This window comes from Eptesicus fuscus, chromosome 15 (assembly GCF_027574615.1).
Source record: "Eptesicus fuscus isolate TK198812 chromosome 15, DD_ASM_mEF_20220401, whole genome shotgun sequence".
Taxonomy (NCBI): Eukaryota; Metazoa; Chordata; class Mammalia; order Chiroptera; family Vespertilionidae; genus Eptesicus; species Eptesicus fuscus.
The window spans coordinates 52,268,766-52,294,291 of record NC_072487.1 but is presented as its reverse complement, the minus strand read 5'-3'; the positions used below and the strand labels follow the sequence as shown (position 1 = coordinate 52,294,291).

The following is a 25,526-nucleotide window of genomic DNA, read 5'->3' as shown; positions in this document are numbered from 1 at the left end:
TCACATGGCAGGGACAAATGGGGTACTGACTGAGCAAGCACTCAGCACAGTGCCTGAATCAGAATGGGTGGTGAAGGGGACAGGGTGGTGAAGGTGGGCCATGAGCCCGGGGGATGCCCCCCAAGGTAATCCCTCTCTTCTATCCAGTCGGAAAAGAACACCCAATTCACAGTCCTAGAGGGTTCTCCTCCTTGCTGGGAGGTGTTGCCATCTCGCCCTCTTGTGGACATTCTGAGAACAGCACCCTGGTAAGGGATCCTTCTAGGTTTAGCAATAGGGTTTTCTTCTCAGACTGGCAGAATTCCTTCCTAGAGTGCTGTTCTCAACATTATTAAAACCCACTTTCTTTTACAGCTGAGAGCTGAGGCTTGGTTCTTTGGCTTCCTGTGCTAATTTAAATTAGATTCAGATCCTCACATTCCTCCTTTAACTAAAATATCTCGCAGGGCCATTAGCGTATTGTATATGGGAGAAGGGAGAAGGGCCAGCCCCTTCCCTGGCTATGAAGGCCCCCTTCCTCAGAGAACACATTCATTTCATTTTCGTGAACCAGGAGCAGCCACAGCCCCTCAGAACTCCTGGGATTCAGAGGCTGAAATTCTTTACAGGCATAGCAACAACCACTGAAACTTGGGCAACTTTAAAAATAACACTTGCCTGGACTACGTCCTGTCCCAGGACAGCGGCTTCTTTTCTACAATGCTGAAGGAAGAGGGGACACGTTCTTCGTCTCTTGCTGAGGTTTCTCTTGGCCAAATATTAGGAACGTGTGGCTTTCTAGTTCCGCCTCTGGAATTGCATCAGCACTAAGTAGGGAAAGAAATGTGAAGAGGTTGAACACTGCGTGTGGAAGGGACAAGGCCAGAGGAAGATAATTTGCAAATGAACTAAGGGCAGGCAGGACCTTTCCCCCTGAGTCCCCAAGGGCCCAATGATCAGCCTTTCTCTAGATTTGAATCCCCGGGGATCCTCGCCCACGATCTCTGAATTCCTTTTCCTGCTTGTTTCCTAGTCAGGGGAGAGATGTGTAATGCACCTTGTCAGACGACAGCGGGGCCTCGTTCCATAAGCATGTAGCTACCTCTGAACTAAGATGTCCGGCCTCCCTGCACATCTTAGAAATCCCCTAGGGGCTCCAGCCTCTCTCTCGGGGACATCGTGGCTGAGACCTGGCTGGGACCTGATGGATGAGCTCTGCTTTGCCGGGACAAGGGTCCACGTACTTGGCCATGGAAAGCCCTCACACTCTCCCTCACTCGTCAAGGTGACTTCTGGGGGCAAGCCTACCAACAGGCCTAGAGCAACCAGCGCTGGTGGGTGCAGATCCTGAGGAGAGTCAGTAGTAATCTGCAAGGCAACTGCCTCAGGGGAGGCCACGGCGGCCCTTTCTTCACGGAGCTGCTGCGCTTCGTGAGGCGGGCAGACGTTAATCAGATCACCACCAAGTATCATGTGACAGATATTTATTGGGAGTTGAGGGTATATCAGGCGCTAGCTTAGGAGTGTTTGTATTAACTCACTTTATCCCCCAAATAATTTTGGGTGTTGTAGGTATTAGCCCTTTTCTATGTGAGGAAAAGGAGGCACAGAAAGGCAGTGTAATTTAGCCAATGCCACACAACTCAGAGGTGATGGTGTGGGGATCCCAGCAGCCCGAGTGCCCGTTTTCCCAGTTTCTAAAAGCAGAATGACAAAGCTCGGTTGTGGGGATTAAGTTAAGAGATAAGTCCGGCCAACACCTAGCAACAGGACTGGGTTCACAGTGGGTGCTCAGTAATGATTCCTGGAGCTCAAGGGCTCTGGGAGGTGGACAGGGACCTCCCTCACCCTGTTGGGAGTCCTCCTGGCATGTGCACTGTGAATGGTCAGGCTGTACAGACCCCAGGCCACCAGAGACCTCATGCCTGGGTGTGAAGGATCTGGGTAAGTCCTCCCTCTGCACAAAGAGGAATGTCCAGGCTTCCAGCGTGGCATCTGGGCCTCCTTGGATGGTCGAAGAGTCCCCCGCGCCCTGCACTGCAGGCACCAGAGGGCTCACCCTCCTCAAACGCGCCTGCTCCCACGTCTTCGCTCTTATCGTCCCCCACCTAGAATGCCTGCACACCCACCTCTGCCTCCTCAGGCAGGTGGCTTTCCCAGGGGATCCCCCTTGCCAGAGAGAACTTGTACATCTTTGTGACCCACGCCCAGTCGTCCCGGCAGGGAGAGCTCAGCGTGTGCCTGCTCCCCCTACCAGATGGGAGGCTGGACCACGGATTTCCTTCTCTCTCACCACGGTAAGGCCTGGAAAGGAGGACGCAGTGAGGAACCTGTTGAATTAAGGTCGTACTTTCTCCCAGCGAAAAACTATCAGACGGTTAAACTATCCAGATACAGAAATGTTACCACCTTCTTCCGTGACACCAAGTTCTGCCCTGTGGTCACACTAAGTGCGTCTCAATATGGAACTGCCCAAGGCTGTCCCCCAACCATGGGCAGTAGAAATGATGACTGGACAAAGTTTGTTCAACAGAGTTTCTCTTTAGTTCTTGATCTTTTTACTAGAGGAGTGAATTAGACTTCATTGTTCAGCCCAGATGATATCCTGAGGGGCCAGTGCCATGCGCCATCTATGTGGACAGTGGCTGGGCGTCCCATCGCTCTCGGGGCAGCTGCTGGGTAGCCGGGGCCTCGTCTCAGCAGCAGTCGCAGTCATCCTGGCGTGGCGAGGAGCGGTGGCGGAGGCCACGTCAGCTCTCCGAGCACGTCAGCAGGATCTGGGTAAACTCCTGGGAGCCGTGACCTGGTTTTGACTTTCTGAGCATGACCAGCCTGGGGTTGTTGATCAGGGTCTGCAGCAGGCGCCACCTTGTCCTGGGCCTCGCCGAGGTGCGGGGACCTAGGATAGAATCAGAGTGGGTAGACTGGGGGGCGGAGGTAGCTGTCTCTGTGCTTCTCAGAGGCTGTAAGAAAAACTGCCTGGGAGATGTGAGGTGTGGGATACAAGGGGAGGAAGGAGCTGGACCAGGCGTCCTGGGGACATGAGGGTGGGTGGAAGGATGCATTTATCCCACAGAGCTGGGTATCTGCAGGGTTGGGAACAGTGATGAGCGCGGTTCAGGTCGGTGCTGACAAGACAAGATTACCTAGGGCAGTGGTCGGCAAACTCATTAGTCAACAGAGCCAAATATCAGCAGCACAACGATTGAAATTTCTTTTGAGAGCCAAATTTTTTAAACTTAAACTTCTTCTAACGCCACTTCTTCAAAACAGACTCGCCCAGGCCGTGGTATTTTGTGGAAGAGCCACACTCAAGGGGCCAAAGAGCTGCATGTGGCTCGTGAGCCGCAGTTTGCCGACCATGGACCTAGGGCTTCCCAGCAGAAGGCAGAGCAGAGGAATACGGTGGGAGAGTTGGGAGTAGACAGTACAGAGCCTTGAGGGGCAGGAGTTGGTGGCTGAATGCCCTCTTGGAGGGCATCTGGCTGAAGGCTGGGATATGCATGGGGTCTCAAACAAATTGGGGGGGGGGGGGGAGACTCAGCAGAACTAGAGCTCGTTTTGAGGAACAGGGAGGAGCCAGCTAGAAGGACAAGGACATAAGACCTCAGGGGTCCCACAGCCAGGCCGACTAGGGGCTAACCCTCCTGGCCTCCTGAGTGGATTTCCCAGGGCATGGCGTGTGGAGGAAGGCAGGCAGGAAGGGGAACCTGAGACATCTCAGGGATCCCAGAAAACCCTTAGGGCACTTGTTTCCTGGTGTCTAAGCACAGGGAAGGCTCAAGCAGGAGGAGACTCACCTGCTGACTGATACAGGTGCCCATAGCTGATGGCCTGCTGCAGCTTCCTCTCCCTCAGGCCTGTGAGCAGGATGTGACAGAAGCTGACGAGCACGGGGTTGGTGTGATAATGGTCCACGTAGAGCATGCCAACCCATGCACTGAACCCTGAAACCCAGAAGGCAGGTCAGGCCCTGGGGCGCATCTCAGGGTGGCCCGGTGGGCGCTTTTTATGACATAACTGCAGCACCGCCGTGCTCCTAAACGGTGCCCATGTCTTTGCCGAGAATCTAGAAAACTGGGTATGAAGAGCCGAGAGGGCCCTTACAGATCACATTCTAATCCGTCCATTTAATGTGGAACTTGAAGCTCAAAGGAGCTTGGGGCCCTTTTAATGAACAGATGAGTGAATGAGTGGACACGGGCCAGAAACAGAACAAAGACTATTTTTGCTCTACAGAAAAGGTTTTGATTCTGGAGTATTTCAACCGGACAGACCAATTTCTTATCTAAGTAAGTTTCCAAATAACACCACCAGTAATTCTGGGATGAGTCCTTTCTCAAAATGTTCAGAGCTGTGCAGTCACAACTCGCCTCCTAACCTTTTAGAGAGAATTGTGCTACCTCCCACTGCCTGCCGTTATACCTCAAAGCTGTGTCCACTGTGCAGACACTCGATAGCCTGCATTCCTTCTCCCCATTGGGCTGAATGTTTTGGGTTGTGTTTTTTTTCCTGCTCAGCTTTATAGCCTCCCTGGGAAGATGAGCTCTGAGCAGAAGTGAGGCGTGAACCCTAGGCCCCTGGTACCCCACCTCCAGGTGGCTTCTACAAAAGTGCGAGTCCAGCCCTCCCCCAAAGGCGGCTGTGGCGGGTGGGAGGTGGGGAGTGAAGGGTCGGGGGTGGGAAGTGGGGCTGGCCACTTACCCATGTCCGCTCCCTCGTAGCCGTTCTGCATGATGGTCCTGTCGATGCGGGCGATCAGCCACGTGCCCAGGATGCAGCTGATGAGAAGCCTGGAGAGGCAGGCGCCCAGGCCCAGCAGCACATTGTAGAAGAACAGGAAGTAGTTGAAGTTGTGGAACACTTTCCTGCGAATGGAAGCAGGCGGAGGGGCGGCACCCTTTCAGTGTGAGAAGCTGGCCAGGCGGGCGGGCTCAGGGGCCCCAGACCATTGGCCAACTCCTACATTTCCGGGCTGCGAGCTGCCAGCTTGTGCTGTACGTATGAGCTGACTTGTCGGCACCGCCCAGCGCTGGTGTGAGGACTGGCTCAGCTGTAACGTAGGGGGCTCTGAGCACAGGGCAGGACGAATGCTAGTAGCGGCTGCAATGTCTGATGGGACCCTTGGGTTCTGAGGTTTCCTGAACAATGAGAAACCTGTGGCCGCAGCGGGTTGTGTGGTTACACAGAGGCTGTGGCTTTCACACTGTCTGTTGCAACAGCGACCTGCCCCCAGCTGGGACTGCTCCGAGTTCTCCAGATAACATTTCCCAAATGACCACTTGATCATGGGGTTTCCTGCTGCCTGTGGGAAAAGTGCAAACTCTGCATATTGAATTTCTGGGCCGTCCTCGAAACGGGCCTTTCTGGCATTGGCACATTGTGCCCCCTCCCTCCCCTCACCACCCAGGGCCACTGCGTGGCCATCACATTTGATTCTTACTGTTCTCCTGACACATCCTGCCCTTTCATGGCTTCCGGCCTTCCTTGTGCAGTGGGCGATGCCAGCCATGCCCTCTCCTCAGCTCTACCTGCAGGCATCCCACCATCCTATTGACCTCAGCTCAAACGTCCCCCCTACAGTGCATTCCTGCCTCTCCTCCACCACCCTGCCTCTCCTCATTACTCCTGTTTCTCTTGTGATCCTTCACGCCCTCTGTCTGGAGTCAGTCTACTGTCCCAGTGGACCCTGAGCTTCTTCACAGGCTGGTCTCACTGGGGCTTCTCGCTGGGGCTCTCTCTTTGTGCTCAGTGCCCATGCTATTTCCTTCATCGTGAATGGCTTTGAAGAAGTAAATGAGAAAGGATTACCACTGGCCAGCACTATTGTTCTAGTTCACATTTGAACACCTTTCATCCTCAGAACACAAATGCACAATTATTGACATTCATGGATGTTTAACAAGGTCACGCAAGGTCACATAGCTCATAAGGGGTGGAGCCAAGATTTGGAACCAGAGAGTCTGGCTCCAGAGTCCGCTCCTCAACCACAGCTCCTCCCTCTACAAGCGAGTGTAGAGTTTGCCCACAAACCTGCCACCGGTGAAGAGGAGGGAATAAGAGATTGCTGAGACCAAAGCCCTATCATCAGCATTCCCTTCTCTGCCCTCACCTGTTGTTGAGAGCCAAGGGCTTCTGCTTGTCAGCGGTGCCCATCTTGGGTTGCAGGAAGAAGCTGCCAGCGATCCATACCTGCAGGATCATGAGACCCAGGACGATGGATAGGGTGAGGCTGAAACACAGGGCGAGACCATCCTGAGGTGGCCTTGTCCACGCTTCTCCAGCCCTTCTCAAATGCCCAGCAATAAGTGCCCAGTGAGATGCTGCCAGCCCGCCAGACCAACAGTGGCAATGAGCTCTGTGCAGTATGCCTACAGAGCATTCCATGTCCATTCTGCAGTGAGAAAACTGAGGCTCCCAAAGGGGCGATAACTTTCCCAAAGCCACACGGTCAGAGTTCTAGCTCTAGACCAGACCTTCAGGACCCAGGCATGGCGACTGGCATGAGTGGGTTAACAGCATGGGAATCAAGGAAAGGAATGGGGCTCATGAAGGCCATGCGAGAGTGGACAGGGCAGGCTCTGACCCAGACTCATGGGCGTCTCTAGGTGAGGATGGAAGCAAGGAGCTCGGAGCGGGGGATCTCCAGGGAGCACCACACAGCCTGTGTTTGCACCCCCAGAGCGGCAGTGTGAGGCAGGGGCTAAATGAGGCTCTGGTTTTAGATTGCCAGGCTCCCAGTCTTGCCTCTTCCCTGTCAGTGGGCAAGTTGCTTCACATCTCTGTGCCTCTGTTTCCTCATCTGAAAAAGAGGGAGCTAAGTAAGTCCCAACCTCAAAAGAGTTCTTAGGAGAAAAAGCACATAGTGAATTCTCAATGTCAGCACTCACTTTTATCTTCCATTGGGGAAACTGAGGCTCAGAGAGGCCACTTACCCAAGCCATCTAGCTGATTTAAGACCCAAGCACAGATTCCCTCTCTCCTTCCACGACACCGTCCTGTCTCTCACGCCACCTCCTCACCTCTGAAGCTTCCCAGCTATAGGATGGACATATGCGTATCTGCCACAGACACCACGGGACGGACCCCGTTGAACAACCAGAGTGGCAGTATTTTGTAAATTGTAAGGTTCCTGTTGCGATGTGTTGCTCTTTTGGCCCATGCTTTGATCAGACCTAAGACCAGGGAGTGGTGGGAGCGTAGCAGGAGAGGGGCATTTTGAACAGCAGCTGCGAGGGCCCACCAGCTCCCAGGCCTGAGCAATGCCAGGAAGCCCACCGCGCACTTACATCCCGATGCCCAGTCCTTGGAGCATCTCCAGGCCCTGGTGGTGGATGATGGGCAACACCAGGCTGTACATGATCACCATGCCACACAGGCTCTGCACCACGTGGATAATGAGGTAGCCTGTGGGCCGAGGGAGCCGGTGGTCACTCAAGGCCCTTCGTGACCCAGTTACCTGTGCCCCTGTCTGCAGCCCTGACCCATCCTCCTGCCACCAAAGGTCCTGGCACGTTTGTTTGTGCTGTTTCTTCTTCTTCCTGTTGACCTTCTGCTCACCCTGCCAGGTGTGGTTCAAATGTCAACTCCACTGGGATGCACTCAAGCCCTGCCCAGGGTGTGGAGTCACTTCCTCCTCCGGATCACCCCCGCCTTTGGCATACACACCCTGTGGGCTCAGGACAGGTGGGGATGGTGATCTATATGGCTGTGAGATTCTCCCTCCTTCCTGAAAGTCCCTCAAAGGCAGGAGCTTGGGCTGCGTCTACCTCACCTCTCTCCTCCCTACCCACCCCCCAGGCTCCGCAGGTGCCCAGGTAATGTGTGTTGAATTGAATGGGTCACATGATGGCACTTACCCCACAAAATGTAGGCTATTTGCCAGCCAGAGTACCTTGCAATGGCCGCCTGGGATTTAAAAAGAAAACGGGTCCCATCGGGGAGAAAACCTTGATCACCTCGGACACATCCCTGTCTCATTGGAGATTCATCCACCAACCCAACCGAGACATTTGACTGTCCTCATTTCACAGCTGAGGGACCACATGATGAGAACCACTGTCCCATCACCCAGCAGCAGAGCCTCCTAGAACTGAGGTCTCTGACTGCCACCCAGGGCTCCCCCACACCACGCTGCCCCGTCCGAGGTGCAGGAGACAGGTCTCCGCAGACTCACCACACTCCCTGAGGAGGAAGGGTTATGGAACTTCAGAGGGAGGAAGTGTTTATTTCCTGCCCACAACCTCTTCACGTGCTTTCTAGAGAAAAGGCGGGAAATTAGTAATGTTCATAACCACAACTCCTCAGGCATGTAGAGCTCAACAGGCACAAACAGAAGGGCCTGTGGAGGGAGATGGCGGGCAGCTGAGCCCCTACCATTGACCATAGTTCATGCGATGGTTCTGATTAGCCTTAACAATCTTAAGTTCAATACATTTTATTAAAATAATATGCAGTTACCTAGTCTTCATGACGATATTTGCAACTATGTATGTGGCTTTATTTTCTTCATTTTGCTCTATTTTTTTGTATTTTTTCTTCAGTGACTATAAATCATTTATGTAATAATACTTTAAACCAGATAAAAACAGGAAGCTATTTGTAATGATACTCCCACCTTATAACAACATAAAGGGAAATGAAAAGGGGGCCACCACCCCTCACAATCCCAGCACCCCAAGAAATCACCGCATGTTTTTCCCAGATGCTAGTCTCGGGCCGGGACCTTTGCATAAAGATTAGGTTGGCAGAGTCAAGTTCACGGTCCAAATTCACATCTGGGTCCTGCTTTTTTTCCTAACATTCTATCTCCAGCATTTTCCAGGTGGTTTTGTCATTTCGTGACCACTGAATTGGGAAAACTTTGGTATGAAACAGAGTGTAAACATCTCATTAATAGTTTGTATATGTATTACATGAGAAAGTGATGGTGTTTGGGTTATGTTAGGGTAAGCACTTCGTTATATCATTTGCACCTTCCTTTTTGCTTTCTTAATAGTGTCTACTAGAAAATTAAAAATGGCACCTGTGGCTTCCACTGTGTTTCTGTCTGGCAGCACGGGAGCAGAGTGTGCAACCAGGAATACAAACCATGTTTAGCTCAGGGGCAACAAATTGAGGTCTGAATGGAAGAGTTACTTTACACTGAATATTTTTTTTTGTAACTTATAAACAATAGCTTGTAAGTTGGAATAATTCTAAGAAAAATAAAAATACTGGCACAATGCTTCCCAGGTTGTAGGGTGCTTTCCTGTCCATTATTTCCTCTGCTCCATCATCTACGATGGAAGCAGGGCAGGGATCAGCACTCCTGGGGGACAGGTATGGGAGGGGGAGCCAGCCGGGGCAGGAATGAGGCCTTCCCAGCACACAGACTTCTCTTCCCTGTGCCCTCAGTTGCCCTCTGCTCCTGTCCATGCAGCCTGCTCTGCACAGCGGTTGTCCCTGGTCATAACCAAATGCCTCAGTGAAAATCTGCCAACCACTTGAAGACTAAGCACGAAAGGAACAGACATGTCCCTTCATCAGACAGGGCAGAGGACAGTATCAGTGTCCAGTCCGCCCCACAGGGTCCAGGGAGAAGAAAGTGAAGCTGTGGCCTCTGCGTGCCTCGAGAGTCTTTCTTTTAGATGCCGTTGGCAAGAGACTCACCCTGTGGGCAGCCAGATGGTGAGGATGCAAAGGCAGAATATTCTGGGGGTATGTGTGTGGCGGGGAGGGGTCAGGGAGATTGGCCCTGAGCTTCCTGTGAGTCAGTGAGCATGAGTTAGAGACTGAGACAGAAAGAGAGACAGAGAGAGGCAAAGACAAAGGCAGAGAAACAGAAAGGCCAGAGCTATCTGCATTCAACTGCTATCTGCATGCAAGTGCTAGCTAGTACTGAAGGCCATCCCCTCCTCCTGCACTGACGGCGGTCCTTGAGATTGAGGCCCCTGGTCCCCTTGACCCAATTTCCCCTGATGTCTTCTTGAGCCACATTCATCTGCTGATAGCCCAGCACGATGAGTCCTGGAGAGCAGGACAGGTCTGACACCCAAGGGAGTGGCCAAAGTGTACACGAAATATCAAGGTCTGGGGTCGGAAGACAGGATCAGCCACTGCTTGCTTCGGTAAGATATTTTGTTGAGTCTCAGCTTTCTCGGCTATAAACATGGAGATGAAAGCACCCCTCAGGGCTGTGGTGAAAAGGAAGATTCTAGCACAATGTCCAAATCAGGTGTCCTCAAACTACGGCCCGCGGGCCACATGCGGGTGTTTTTGCCATTTTGTTTTTTTATTTCAAAATAAGATATGTGCAGTGTGCATAGGAATTTGTTCATAGTTTTTTTAAAACTATAGTCCGGCCCTCCAACAGTCTGAGGGACAGTGAACTGGCCCCCTGTTTAAAAAGTTTGAGGACCCCTGGTCCAAATCATAGTAGCTCAAGTTAATAGCTTTGGTTTGTGTGTTTACTAACAATCGATGTGGTTGTCCCTGGACCTTGCACACACTCCTGGTTCCACTCCGGTCACTGCTGGCACTGCTTGGGAATCCTTAGAAAATTCTATCAGATGCTTTCCTGGCCAGAGACACGCAAACGACACCCTGAGCCCTCTTACCTGTAACAAGCCAAAATGTGGAATAGATAGCTCACACACGTGAGGGAGGCAGGCAAAATGGTAACCACCCAGACTCCTGAAACAGAAAGGATAGGAGAGGCCTCCAAAGATGAACGAGAAACCGTATTTTCAAAATGCAGAAACTCACATCAGAACGGTCTGGGTAAAATATATTAAAATATATTATACTTCCTTTAACACACTTCTTGTGTACATACAGTTGTGCTTATATATTTCTGTTTCATTTTTAGCCACACATACCCTTGAAATACTTTATTTCCTGCACAATCCTCTCCTCTGGTATTAATATTTGTAATACCATGAATAATGGGAAGAGAAAATTATGGCATATATACATTTTAGGTAGCTTCCATCCTTGTAAAACTTCTAAATGTCACTTTTGGGGGATGATGAGGGGAGAGGGTGACCCACCTCCAGTTAAATGGCAACCGTGTGCAAGGTTGGTTTTACCTTTGGCGATGTTCATCAGCTCCTTCACCTGCAGGATGACTGGGGTCAGGGACCCGGTCTGGTTCACGGAGGCAATGTAGCTCTCTAACTCGCCTTCAAACACATCCAGCGCATCCCTCACATACATGAACACGCAGAACTCAATGACAATGAACTGGAGACACAGAGAAAATGCTTTAAGGTCTCACTCTACCCCAGCTTCTGCCCAGTATGTGAATAACTATGGGTCTCTCTTTGGTTTTGAGGTCAAAACTCTTGGAAGTTCAACACTCATCTGAAATACACTCTGGACACTGGCTCTACTGAGATGAATGGGATTGTGGCTTCCTTGTAGACGGGAGACACCGCAAACTCTGTTCTTCACCCTTCAACGTACGAGACAAGGTCCCACAGGGCTCAAAGAACTCTTCAAACTTGAATTAAACCAGAGCGAGATAAATGCCTAATGTGGAATAAGGGGTGACCTTGGGGACAATTCCAGTCATATCTCATTGCTCCCCTTCTTGCATCTTAGAGATAACTAAAGTGAAGAAGGTACTGTTTCCTATACACATGCCATGCTTGCTCACCCCCATCACCCTGTCATCATACCACCCTGCTCCCTCATCATGCCATCCTGCTCCCATCAAATTGGCCTTGCCATTTTTTATCACTCCACTTTGACCCTGCTTTTGACCCAGTTTACCTTGAATAACTTTGACCACATGAAATGTTTTGATTCTGTGCTTAATAAAAAATGTATTGAGCCCTAACCAGTTTGGTTCGTCATTAGAGTGTTGGACCGTGGACCAAAGGGTTCAATTCCTGGTCAAGAGCATATAGCTGGATTGCAGGTTTAATCCCTGGTCCCAGTGGGAGTACAGGTGGGAGTCAACCAATCAATGTGTCTCTCTACACTGATATTTCTTTCTCTCCCACTCCCTTCCACTCTCTCTAAAAAAATAAATAAATAAATGGGAAAAAATATCCTCAGGTGAGAATTAACAACAAAAAAAGTGTGTGTGTGTGTGTGTGTGTGTGTGTGTGTGTGTGTATGTATACAGTATAGTATTGAAGTCTGTATTATGACATTTAAAATTTTTTGTTGAGAAAGCAAAGTTAAATAATAGCAAAATGAAATAAGACATTTCAATTTTTGACCCTTTAAAAAAAATATAGTACATCAAGTTTATCCACTTTTATTTTTAATTCACTGAGATTATTTGTCAATTATTTTCTACTTAAATGACATAATTTTTATTGGCTAAGTAGCAAGTGTAGCATAAAAGACCTCAGTGAAGCTATTTTCCTTAGCTCTGCTGACATAAATGTCTCATAGAACTCACCAGTGAGCCCATCTGGGTCTGGTGCTTTCTGTTTTAAAGATCATTACTCACTGACTCAACTCAATGTCTTTTAATAGCTTTAGGCCTATTCAGATCATCCACTACTCCTTGTGTAAATTGCGGCAGATTGTATCTTTCAAGGAATTAGTCCATTTCACTTGGGTTATCAAATTTGGGGGCAAAGAATTGTTCATACTATTCCTTTATTATTCTTTTAATGCCCATGAAATCTGTAATGATGTTCCCTCTTCCGTTTCTAACGTGTCCTCTCTCCGTTTTTGTGTTTGGCTAGAGGCTTATTGATTTTATTGTCTCAAAGACCTAGCTTTTGATTTCACTGATTTTCTTTATTAATTTATTATTTTCAATTTCACAGGTTTCTGCTTTAATTTTTATTATATCTATTCAGCATATTTTGTATTTAATTTGTTCTTCCTTTTTAGATTCCTCAGGTAGGAGCTTAGAGATTAATATAGATCTTTGTTCATCTATAATATATACATTCAATGTTATAAATTTTCCGCTAAGCACTGCTTTTGCTGCCCCCCCCCCCGCCCGTCACAAATTTTGTTGTGTGTTTTCACTTAGTTCATTACATTTTTTAGTTTATTTTTAACTTCTCTTGAGATATTTTTTTCTTTGATCCATAGTTACTTGGAAATATGTTGTTTAATTTCCACTCTTTTGGGATTTTCCAGTTATCTTTCTGTTATTTATTTCTAGTTTAATTCCACTGTGGTCTGAAAGCAGACATTGTGTAATTTATATTCTTTTACATTTGTTAAGATGTGTTTTATGGTCCAAAATGTGGTCTATCTTGGTGAATTTTCCATGTAGTCTTGAGAAAAATGTGTATTCTACTATTGTTGATTAAGTAGTTGATGAATGTCCAAAATTCCAATTGATTGTTGGTGTCAATTACAGTTCAGATTTTCCTACCTCGGCACTGATTCCCATGGGGTTTCTGCTCCATTCTGTTGTGATTCACTATATGTACCTGTCTGTCTCTTCAACTTAGGGGCAATGACTTGCCCCATAATCCCACTTCTCCTATGGATCTAAGAAGAGTTGTTGGTTTTATTTTTTCAGTTTGTTTAGATTTTCATTTGTTGTTAGGATGGGATGGCATTCTGCAAGCTCTTTACATGTGGAATTGGCAATTGAAGTCTCCATAAATAATCTGATTATATTTATTAGTAATATTCACCACATGGGTAAAAGTGTCCTTGGAGTCAAAATTGTTTAATCTACAGAGATGAAATTTTGAGCCAGCTTTTTAAGAACAACTCCTCTCCCAGCCCCGCCCCATTTACAAAGTAGAAAAGAATTTGCTCGGATCTACTTACGAGATACAGGCAGATGGAAGCCAACACAGTGGTTCCGATCATTCTGCTTGGGAACTGAAAGCAGGGGTCCCACTCGTATATCCTGCTCTGAAACCAAGACTTTTTTTTCTCTCTGTTAATGAGTAAACACCAAGAAAATACAGGTTGTGTTGGTAAACAAATGCCTAATTCTTCTAAAAATAATCTCATTACCCCTCTTCATCTTAGATATCAGTGAAGAGCAAAAACACTGGTAGATTCTATCGTTCCTATTCTCCCCTTATTCTTAAGAACAGAGACTGGGTTCTGTCTGGTGCAGCAACTCACCAAACTGAAAGGCTAGAGTTTCTGACCTCTCTTACCTATAAGAGTGGCCAAGACTAAGTACAGGGCAATTAGTGACCAGAGGGGTAGTGTGGGACTTTGGGGAGGGTGGTTAGATAGAATCAACACTGCAGAAGGGGCCCCAAAGCCCTTCCTTCTTTTCTCCTGCCTGCCATCTGAAATGCTGACATAGTAGCTGATCCAGACTAGAGCCCTGGAATCTATCCTGGACCGTGGACAGCCTTCATGATGAAAATCACTAAAATACTGAAGCAGAAAGACAGATGATCTTGGTGTCATGGTGAGCAGTCCAGGGTCAATACGGACTGTAGCCTCCAGAATTCTTTTAAATATATATATATTTTTAATTGATTTCAGAGAGGAATAGAGAGGGAGAGAGAGATAGAAACATCAATGATGAGAGACAATCACTGATTGGCTGCATACTGCATGCCCCCTACTAGGGATTGAGCCCCAATCCCGGCATGTGCCCTTGACTGGAATTGAACCTGGGACCCTTCAGTCTGCAGGCCAACACTCTATCCACTGAGCCAAACTGGCTAGGGCCAGAATTCTTTTATATGAGAAATGAGCACACTGACCACCAGGGGGCAGCTCCTGCAATGGACATCTACCCCCTGGTGGTCAGTGCATACCATAGTGACTGGTCGTTCTGCTGTTTGGTTGATTTGCATATTAGCCTTTTATTATATAGGACCAGTGGCCTGGTGCATGAAATTCGTGCGGGGGGGGTGGGGGTTGTCCCTCAGCCCGGCCTGCACCCTCTCCAATCTGGGACCCCTCGGGAGATGTCTACCTGCTGGTTTAGGCCCAATCCCAGATCGGGCCTAAACCAGCAGTCAGAACATCCCTCTAGCAATCTGGGACCACTGGCTCCTAATCACTCACCTGCCTGCCTGCCTGATTACCCCTAACCACTTTGCATGCTTGCCTGCTCACCCCCAACTTCCCCCCCGGCTTGCCAGCCTGCTCACCCCCAACTGCCCCCCACTGTTGGTGGGAACACCACTGTGAATGAATCAAACCGTGGCTTACTGCAGCGGGGGCTTCCGCAGGAGCTGCTTGACGTGCTCTGCCTGATGAATTTCCAGAAAAGGCTTCTCTTCCTGTGAGAAAAGAGAGAGGGATATGCTTTGGCTCGCAAATTCCTGTCAGAGCGCTGGCCTCTCTGAGGGGCTATCACCACAGAGGGTAGGAATTTGGGTACCTTCTGGATTCAGCCATTCCCAGACACCTGTTACTTAATGAAGCGAAGAGCAGGATCCCATCTCCTGTTTACCAAGCACTTGCTTTCATGAAGTGCCAGTGGCCTGGCTTCCTTGACTCCTCTGCTTACGAACTGCACCAGTCACTGTTCTGGGAAGTCTTTCTTCTCTTTGAGGTTTGGTGATTTCCCATCATAATTCAAAACACTGTTTAAAATCCCATTGTTTTTACTTATTATAAATAGAGTTTCTTTTACTCATTTCTTATTCCGCAGTATTTTATAAAAAAACTTTACTGATATGTTTCATTTTTTTTTATATTTTATTGATTTTTTACAGAGAGGAAGGGAGAGGGATAGAGAGTTAGAAACATCGATGAGAGAAACATCGATCACCTGCCTCCTGCACACTCCCCACTGGGGATGTGCCTGCAACCAATGTACATGCCCTTGACAGGAATCAAACCTGGGACCCTTCAGTCCACAGGCCGATGCTCTATCCACTGAGCCAAACCAGTTAGGGCTTTACTGATATGTTTTAAAATGTTTTCTCTGCCTGTCCGGTGTGGCTCAGCGGTTGAAAGTCGACCTATGAACCAGGAAGTCACACTTTGATTCCCAGTCAGGGCACATGCCCCGGTTAGGGGCTTGATCCCAGTGGGTGCCTGCAGGAGGAAGCCAATCAATGATTCTCTCTCATCATTGAAGTTTTGATCTCCCTTCCTCTCTGAAATCAATAATAATAATAACAATAATAATAATAATAATTTTTTTCTCTAAATGTAATTAGCTTTTCACAGTATCTATTCTGCTATATATGTTGAATATGTAAATTTTACATGCTATGAGATGAAATCTTAAATATTGCAGATATTAGGTAGTGTACAAAGGATCTGGTTAGAATTCTGACTGGTTAGTGACATCAATGAGAGGGAGGAATAGGGGGTTCCAGCCCTCAGGCCACTCTGATACACCTATTTTGACAAATACCCACAAATGCGAGTAACTCTGTAGAAGCCCATGAGTGCACCTGGGAGGTTCCAGAACTCCAGTCAAGCAAAAACTCTGAGAAGAGATGCATTGAGGAGGTAAGAAGAACATTTTCATTTCACCAATGTCACCCATCCTCAAGGTGGCGCAGCTCAGTGCATAGAGAGACCCTCATCTTGGCCTGCAAATTCTCCCATGAGGGAAAGAGTAAAGGTGTAGAGCTTTTCTATGCAATTAAAGTTGTTATCAACTTAAAATAAACTGTTATAATTGTAAGATGTTTTATATAAGCCGTATAGTAATCACAAAGGAAAACCTGTTTTATACAAACAAATGATAAAAGCATACCACGACAAAAGACCCACACACATCACATCACAAAAAAAGCAAGAAATGAAGAATTACAAAACAGTCAGAAAACTAACAAAATGACAATTTTAAGTCCTTACCTACCAATTTCTCTAAATGTAAATGGATTCAATTCTCCAAGTCAAAAGACGTAGAGTGGCTGAATGAACTAAAAAAAAACCACAACACCACCTCACACAAATATATGCTACCTATAGGGGATTCACTTTAGCTTTAAGGACATACAAGGGCTGAGAGTAAGGGATTGGAAAAAGATATTTCATACAAGTGGTAATCAAAACAGAGCAGAGGTGGCTATATTTATGAGACGAAACAGACTTTAAGTCAAAACTGTCACAAGAGACAAAAAAATCATTATATAATGATTATATAATGATAAAGGGGTCAATTCCTCAAGAGAATATAACAATTGTAAAGATATATGCACCCAACATCACGGCACCTAAGTATATAAAGTAATTATTAATAAAACTGAAGCGATAAATATACAGCAACCTAGTAATAGTAGGAAACCTCAACACCCCACTTTCAACAATAGATAGATAATCCAGAAAGAAAATCAATAAGGAAACAGCTTGCTTAAATAGCACTATAGATCAAATAGACCAAATAAACATATACAGAACATTCTGTCCAATAGCAGCAGAAGATACATTCTTCTCAAGAGCACAGGGCCCATCTTCCAGGATAGGTCACAGGTTAGGCCACAAAACAAGCCTTAACAAGTTTAAGTATCAAGTATCTTTTGTGACCACAATCACATACAGCTAGATATCAGTAACAGGAAGAAAACTGGAAAACTCACAAATATGTACAAGTTAAACAATACATTCCTGACCAAAGAAAAAAATCAAAAAGGGAAATCAAAAAATATCTCAAAAACAAATGAAAATGGAACTATAACAGACCACAACTTAAGGGATGCAGCCAAAGCAGTTCTAAGAGGGAAGTTTATAGTGGTAAATGTCTACACTAACAAAAAGAAAGGTCTCAAATAAACATCCTAACTTTATACCTGAAGGAATTGGAAAAACAACAGTGGTTAAGAAAAAGCCTTGACAACCAAACTGTCTGGGTTCCTTTTCTGGCTCTGCCACAGACTGGATACGTGATCCTGGGCAACACAACGTACTTCTTTGGGTCCGAGTTGCCTGCTACAGAATGGGGAGAGTGATAATAGTACCTACCGCACGGACTGTTGTGAAGACCAAACCTGTCAGGAGGCGTGCAGTGCTTATACTTAGTACTCACCGTCTGCAGCTCCCAGCCTAGGTGGACCCTCAGAGACTTGACGAACATGTACAGGAATCGGCCCAGCAGGAAGGACAGGCACAGCAGCGAGGGCCAGTAGAACATGACGGTCTCATACCTCCCCAAAAACTGCAACGAAGCAGACCACTGGTCACTGGATCTAGATGGGGCAGGGCCAGGCCCCTGGTGAAGCTGTGGACAGGGACCTGCCTGCCCCAGCCTGCTCCCACCAAAGCCCACTCTCAAAGCTTGGATTTCTGCTCCCCCAGCCCCACATCATTGGAATGAGCAGTGGACTTGGAGTCCGTAGCCCTGGATATGAGTCCAACACCCCCATTTTACTTTATACAAAGGCGTTTGTTCAGATGAGGTGTGAAATGCTCCTTTTGGAAAATATAAGATGAGAGGAAGAGGGAGAGGGAGAGGGAGAGGGAGAGGGAGAGGGAGAGGGAGAGGGAGAGGGAGAGGGAGAGGGAGAGGGAGAGGGAGAGGGAGAGGTCTTGCTCCTTTTTTGGGGGTATGGGGCTAAACAGATGAACAGGTTGAATCAGTCTCCCATTAATAGACAGGGAAACTGAGGCTACATGAAGGAGTGTAAAGAAATGAACCCCAGATTCAGCTATTTCTGGTCTCAATGCCCAGATTTGCTGCTTCTTAAGAGTTACTCCATATCCCTCAGATTCCTCATCTAATAAAACAGGACCTCAGATTCCTCACCTATAAAACAGGACCTCAGATTCCTCACCTATAAAACAGGACCTCAGATTCCTCACCTATAAAACAGGACCTCAGATTCCTCACCTATAAAACAGGTTTGTTGAGAGCTTCCCCACCTTGAGGGGCTGCTGTGGGCATTAACTGAGAGAATCTCTCTCTGAAGTAGTACCTTGATGAACATAAGATACTATACAATGGAAGCATCATGAATGGTTCCAACTCCCTTTTGTACACAGGAGAAATCGAAGGGCCAAAGAATGACAGAAGCTTGTTCAAAGTCACACAGGAAGTTGGCCATGATGATAGGAATGAATACCCTAGTTCAGTGGGGACTCACCTGCCCATGGGGACACTGTGTGATGTGAAGAATGGTGACAGCAAACCTGCAGGAGGGAAGCAGGACTTGGGGTACTTCCAGCATAGCCCCTGCGACAACAGCCCAGAACCCCCCAGCCTGAAGTTTCCTCCTTGACAGGGCTGGGTTCCAGGCCTCCGTGTATGCCCTACCCAGATCAGGCACCCTGCTGTGCCTAAGAACATGCAACAAAATTCATTTAATGCCCTCAATTCGGACACAATCCCAGAACCCACAGCAGCAGAGCAGGAAGACCCTGAGCGACCTCCCCTCCTTCCCCTTCACTCAGGTGGGGACACTGAAGCCCAGAGATGGGAAGGGATTTGTGCAGAGTCACACCAGAGCCAGGACCAAGACCCAGGTCTCCTGACTCTGGGGCTGAGGCTCTGTCTACCTGTAAACACCGCCCTGAGGAATGAGCCTCAAAGCTTTGCTCCTGCTGAACACACATTCCTGGTCATGTTCAAGCTTGGGTCTTACTCCCATGGTGTCCAAGCTGCTGGGTGACTCCTGCCACCCTGTCCTCTCCTGGTCAAAGACTCTATCGTAGGCTAAGATGCTACTCCTCATTTAACACTGAATATCCTGTCTTGTAATTTAAATATATATATATATATATATATATATATATATCAGAGAGGAAAGGAGAGGGAGAGAGATAGAAACATCAATGATGAGAGAATCACTGATTGGCTGCCTCCTGCATGCCCCCCACAGGGGATGGAGCCCGCAACCTGGGCATGTGCCCTTGACTGGAATTGAACCTGAGACCTTTCAGTCCGTAGGCCGACACTCCATCTACTGAGCCAAACAAGCTAGGGCTTGTCTTGTAATTTTTTAAAAAGCAAGCCACTTATACACTCTGGAATTGCAGCCATTGGCATGCCAGTTACTTGTCAGCCCCCTGCATGCTTCAGACACTGGGCCTGGAACCCCTGCCCTCAAAATGCTAAGAGGGAGGCAGGCCCCATAAAGGAGCTGTGGACAAGGAAATGAGCCTATCAGGACTAGAGAACGGAATTGCCCATGGGGTTATTCAGAGAGCAAACACTCCCTGGGGCCAGGTCTGCGCTGGTCTGGTGCTGAGGGCACAGAGCTGACAGAGGGTCAGGAAGCTCCCACTGTGGAGGCGACAGTCCACAAAGGACGAGCACATGTCTCTCACTGGGCCGGGTGGGGGAAGATAATCCTCACGGGGAAGAGAAACACGTAGGCAAAGCGGCCAGAACACGTGATCACGGGGGCTTGTCTTGTTTTTCAGTATGTTCCCTGGCTTGTCCAGTTTGCTGAATGAGTAAGAGGAAGGATGAAGGAATGCAGGCGTTCTACATGACCTGCACACATGCCAGAGACTGGTGAGGGGGCGGGGAGAGACAGGAGAGAGACTGAGGCATGTGCACTTTCTCCAGGGAAGCCACAGCACAGGGAAACAGCATCCACACGAGACTCCTGCCGCCACCAGTGGGACCCTCGGCAGTTTATGGAAATGAATTTTTCTACATCTCCGAGTACTGGGAATATGTGCATCATGAATGGCCGCTTGCGAAGCAGACAGAACGCTGGCCTGACAGTGGGACTGTGGACCAGTCATTCCACCTGCCCTGGGCCTAAGTTCTGAGCAAAGGTACCCTCCCAAGGAGAGCTCTGAAGTCACCGCCAGCCCTTTGTCCAGTGTTCAGCAACGGCCTAAGGAATTGCGGGAGGGCAGGCAGGCAGAGTCTGTCTTACCAGATCAGAGAGTAGAGGAAGCCCAGGATGGAGCTGACCAGCCGGAACTCCGATGAGAGGCAGGCAAAGAAGGGGAAGTGGGACAGGCCGACTTCGATGCCTCCAATCAGAAGCACAAAGGCTGGGAAAGACAGGGCCAGAGATGCTGTGAGGGCCTCTTCTCACAGACTCAGGGGGGAGTCCCAGGGAAGCTACGGGCTTTGTGCTGACTTGCAGTCATGGACCTCAGGACCCAAGGAGATGAGTGGGCGAGCCCCAGCTTAGCATGAGGAGGAATGCAGGAATGTCTTTCATTCATTCATGCAGCAGACCCTCCTGGTACCTCTTCCATGCCAGGCCCTGGGCTAACTGTTGAGATGAAGACTTGCTTCCTACCCTTGATTAGGTCACAATATAGTGGGTGGAAACAGACCACATAAACAAACAAACAAGAATCACCGAGAGAAAGCTGGTTGGACAGAGAGGTTTGAAAGTCGTCATATTAGGGATGGTTGAACCTGTAGATTAAAGTTGCCACTTCAGGGGGAGCATGAGGCATGGAGCATGAAGAGGCCCCAGACCAATGGCCAGAGAAGATCTGCTCTTTGAGGAAGTCTCTGAGGGCTTATGGACAGTAAGAAGGCAGCCAGGACTATGGCTCAGGAGAGGTGTTTAGGGTGGGTGGTGGTGAACTTCCTTTCTGGGCCTTTGCTCCACTCTGTCTAAAGAACCTCTGCCTCTAACTAGGGGAATGCCCCACACACACAAGCTTTGAGACTCTGTGGGCCAGGCACTGACGTTGGACAGGTAACAGGCTGGGAGGAACACCGAGTTCGCTCGCAGAGCTTGCCCTCTGACCCCAGAGAACCCCTGCATGCTGTCTCTGAGAGCAAGCATTTCCATGGTTAAAGTCCCAGCAGTTAGGAGGCGGTCCTGGTACCTCGGGCCCACTGCGGGATCCGCGGGAGCTGGGAGCCTTCTGAGAACAAGAACATGACCTTATTGGCTGTGGCTCCGAAGGCAATTCCGTAGGACCACCGGTTACTAAAGGTGCCCACGAAGTCCAGAGGTCTGTGAACAAGAGAAACCGTTCCTGAGGCCAGAAGGTGGCTCTGAGACATCCCACATTTTCTCTCCAAAGTCCCTATCCCACCTTGAGGATGAACTATTGGGGAGTGAACTATTCATTTCAAGTGACATTTTCTTAAGCCCTCTGCGCCACTTCTGGGGCTAGGCAGGGATTCAGGGGACTGAAGTGAGGAAGACAAAATTCTTTTTAAAAAATTTCTTTTATTGTTGACAGTATTATTACAGATGTCTCCTATTTCTCCCCCTCCTACCCCCTTCGCCCAGCCTCTAACATGCCCCCCCACCCCGCCTTCACCACACTATTGTCTATGTCCATGGGCCATGCATGTAAGTATATAAGTTCTTTGGTTTATCTCAGGAAGACAAAATTCTTTCCCTTGTCTAGGAGGACACAAGCAAGGATACCAGTAGCCATGACAACAAGTAAAATGGGAAGAGTTTCATCTATGAGAAACACAGGTAGTATGACTCAAGAGACCAAAACAAGGAGTATGTCCCAGGCAGGCGTGGGAGAGGCTGCCATGCATCCAGCCAAGGTCTATGAAAGTTCTTCTTTCCAATGTCCCTGGAAGGTCTGGGTATCAGTGGCTGTGCTAGTTCCATGTGATCACACTAGCCACAGCTGATTGGACTATGGGTGACCACCTGACTTTAGATGGGCCAATCAGATGTCTGGTCTTAAATTTCGGATTTGTGGCCCTGAGGACATGAGCCAATCAGCTGTCAATACTCTGTTGGCATCATGCTAGAGGCAAGCTGAGGTTTTAGGGATGCAGAGATCCTGCCAGGTGGCATGGAGGAAAGTGGTAAAATGGTGCTGAGAGTGCCACAGTGCCACAGAGAGGCAGAAATAGAGAGAATCTGTCTCCCAGAGATGCCCATTGCAAGAGCCCCAGTTCCCATGAGTCCAGCCTCACAATGAGACCTCTGTAACGGCATAAAAAATCCTGTTCTCATTTTATGTAAACAAGCTATTAGATATCCGTTTCTCCTAATCACAGGAGAACAGTCTACATCAGAGTAAGCAATTGCAATTGGTAAAAGAGCAAAAGCTTTCCCAGCAGAGTGTCACTTGAGGCAGGCCTACATGAAAACTCAGGGTGGTGTGAAGAGCAACCTCACCTTCCTGAGCCATTTGCCACTCTCACCTTCACCTTCAAGGATCAGCTCATGAAGCACCTCTTCTATGAAGCCTCCCTGGCCACCCACTCCCAGTCAGGCACATCCAGTGTCCCCTCAGTCGTAAGTTCATGTCCGTGTCTCCCACACCTCCCTTTGGGTTGTCACTTGTTTCGTAAAACATAAACGCCTCCGGGGTGCAGACCTAGCACAGGACCCTGAGAAGATTAGGTGCTCACTGCACATTCGTGGACACGCACTTTGTTGAACTGAGTTGGATCGGAACCAATCTCACCTGTAGTACGTGGGAGCTCTGTGAGACTCCGTTTCCCTATCTTTAAAGCAGAGCTGGAACCCCCTGCTCTGCTGTATCGCGGAGACACACTGGACAGCTAATGAAGAACTGCCTGATGACTGTGGAGTGCCACACACACGGGAGGGCTGATTAATGAGGGAAGGTGGTGAGCCAAAACTACTCAGAAAATCAGAGGTTTTGATGGAAAAATGGCCATGGAGTAAATTCAAAACTGTTCAACGTGATCCATGTAGAGTACCTACTTCCTAAAGAGTTCTGCACCAGGCCCTACATGCCCCATGTTCAGGGCAGAGTCTGAAGATCTTCTTTACCCACCAGCCTTGTCCTTTCTCTGTGTCCCAACCGATGTGGCTTAGACTTGGCATCCTGAGATGGGCTGATTGCTCCAATGGGTGGTAACCAGAATGAACTTGCTACTGTGCTGGCATACAGGGTCCTTGGACATTGCAGTTAGATTTCTCTCTCCCTGAAGCCCAGGTCTTCTCTAGCCTCGGTCCTGACATCCTGGTCTCCTCTCCCTTCCCCAGAGGCCAAAGCTAAGGTCTCGGCATGTCCACATGCTTGAGCCTGCTTAGGTTACGACACTGGGGGAATTAGAGCAAATATCGACCAGACCTGGGTTAAAGCTCTTGTCCCTTGCTAGCTGTGTGGCCTTGGGCAAGTCACTTAACCTCTCTGAGCCCAAGTGGGCTCATCCATTACATGAACATAACCACTTTCACCATGCTAGGCTGACAAGAGGGTTCACTGAAGTAATGCAGGCAAAGCAAACAGTTCAGTGCCTGGGTCACAGTCGGTGTGCCATAAATGTTAGCTGCTTTATTGTAATTATTAGAAATGTTAATAAATATTAATGATAATGATGAAGAGAATGAACAATTAGATCTTAAGGGAAAATGTGGTCAGGGGTGCAGAGACTCAGAATAGCAGAGCTAGAAAGGCCCTGAAAGTGCCCTGGTCCAGTGGGCTCTCCTGGTGCAGGACTCATGGTGCCACCCCAACAAGAAGGCATGCTGTCCTCGGGGACAGGGAACTCTCTCCTTCCTGCTTCCTGCTGTAGCCATAGTGCTGACTGTAGGAAGGCCTTTCCCATAGTGATCTGAGCCTCCTTAAGATGTTTTACTAGTAAGCACATCTGGGCAGCCTTGGGTGCCTAGGATACCATGGCTTGGAATCCAATTCTGAACTCTCAGGGCTTGGTTTGGGTGGGGGCAAGGCTGTCCACAGGGAGGCAGAGGTCGGGTAGGGGAGGTAACTGGGAGTTATCCTGGCCTGACAATTGGTGTTGGCCCCAATCACTGAGACCAGAAGCTGCAGTGATCAGCCCTGGCACTACTCACATGATAATTCCAAAGTGGTTCCCCAGGAGGTAAGAAGTGTCATCTCTCTGTTTGCAGTGCTCCCGTCTTTGGAGAAAGGACAAGACCAAAATGATGAAAAGCTACAGGGGAAAAAGATGAGAGGGTCAGTGGGAATACTCATCCTGGGCGTGGCCTTGGTGTCAGCTCTGAACGACATGTGTAGGTGAGCAGAGCACTCAGAATGTGTATTCTGCTCAAACGCCAGAGGCACAGAGTGGCTGCACCCCCCCTGGAGCTTCCAGAATGTTTTGTAATGAGCTTTCCTTTGGGTTGCCCTGAACAGACGTGAGCTCAAATCTAGTCTCTCTCATATACTGGTTATGACACTTAACTTCTCTGAATCTCTGTTTCCTTATCTGTAAAAAGGGAAAAATAACTGTCAGGTTGCAAATCCTCCCTTGTTTTCCCACCTGTGTATTGTCATTTTCTTACATATTTGAGGCCCTTTCTTCTTCCTTTCTACTAGAAACTTCTTAAGACTTGTCTACACTTGCTGACTCCATTTCTTTACCTCTCACTTGCTCTTCAACCTCCTAATCTGGCTTCTGCCCCCATCACTCCATGGAAACAGCTTTGGCTAAAGTCACTAATTACCATCTTGTTGTTTCATACGATGTAAACTTGAAGCTCAACTCTGGCTTGACCTTCCAGCAGCATGCCTTCCACCTTCTCCTCCTAGAATCACTCTTCCCTAGTCTTCCCTGCTTTCCTGCGCTTTCTCCATTACGTCTCAGTCTCCATTGTCAGATCATTCTTTATCCAACCATGAGATTTGGAATTCCTCCTAGTTCAGTCCAAGGACCACTCTTCTTATTACCCAGTCCTCTCTTCCTCAGCAATCCCATCCATGGCCATGACCACCAATACACAGAAGACTCACAAACTTCATCTTTAGCCCAGACTTATCCTTGAGTTCCATAACTGTTCCAACTACACGTTGGCATTTCTTTTTTCTTTTTTTAAAATTTTATTTTATTGTTTAAAGTATTACACATAGTAGTACAT

At 48.3% G+C, this 25,526-nt stretch overlaps 1 protein-coding gene across 1 annotated transcript in view; it reads right to left on the bottom strand.

The window, feature by feature from the left end:
• Positions 1-2,668: 2,668 nt before the first annotated feature.
• Positions 2,669-25,526, bottom strand: part of LOC103286589 (stimulated by retinoic acid gene 6 protein-like) — a 31,359-nt gene continuing 8,501 nt past the window's right edge. The window contains exons 3-18 of the mRNA XM_028145988.2: positions 24,501-24,601; positions 21,577-21,707; positions 20,658-20,778; positions 18,912-18,957; positions 17,858-17,986; positions 15,079-15,149; positions 13,720-13,831; positions 11,049-11,202; positions 10,578-10,653; positions 8,156-8,237; positions 7,839-7,887; positions 7,269-7,386; positions 6,092-6,211; positions 4,684-4,847; positions 3,780-3,926; positions 2,669-2,878 (exon numbers count right to left, since the gene is read on the bottom strand). Of these exons, the coding sequence (XP_028001789.2) occupies positions 2,730-2,878; positions 3,780-3,926; positions 4,684-4,847; positions 6,092-6,211; positions 7,269-7,386; positions 7,839-7,887; positions 8,156-8,237; positions 10,578-10,653; positions 11,049-11,202; positions 13,720-13,831; positions 15,079-15,149; positions 17,858-17,986; positions 18,912-18,957; positions 20,658-20,778; positions 21,577-21,707; positions 24,501-24,601 (1,770 nt within the window). The 3' untranslated portion in view covers positions 2,669-2,729. The remainder of the gene's footprint in view (positions 2,879-3,779; positions 3,927-4,683; positions 4,848-6,091; positions 6,212-7,268; positions 7,387-7,838; positions 7,888-8,155; positions 8,238-10,577; positions 10,654-11,048; positions 11,203-13,719; positions 13,832-15,078; positions 15,150-17,857; positions 17,987-18,911; positions 18,958-20,657; positions 20,779-21,576; positions 21,708-24,500; positions 24,602-25,526) is intronic.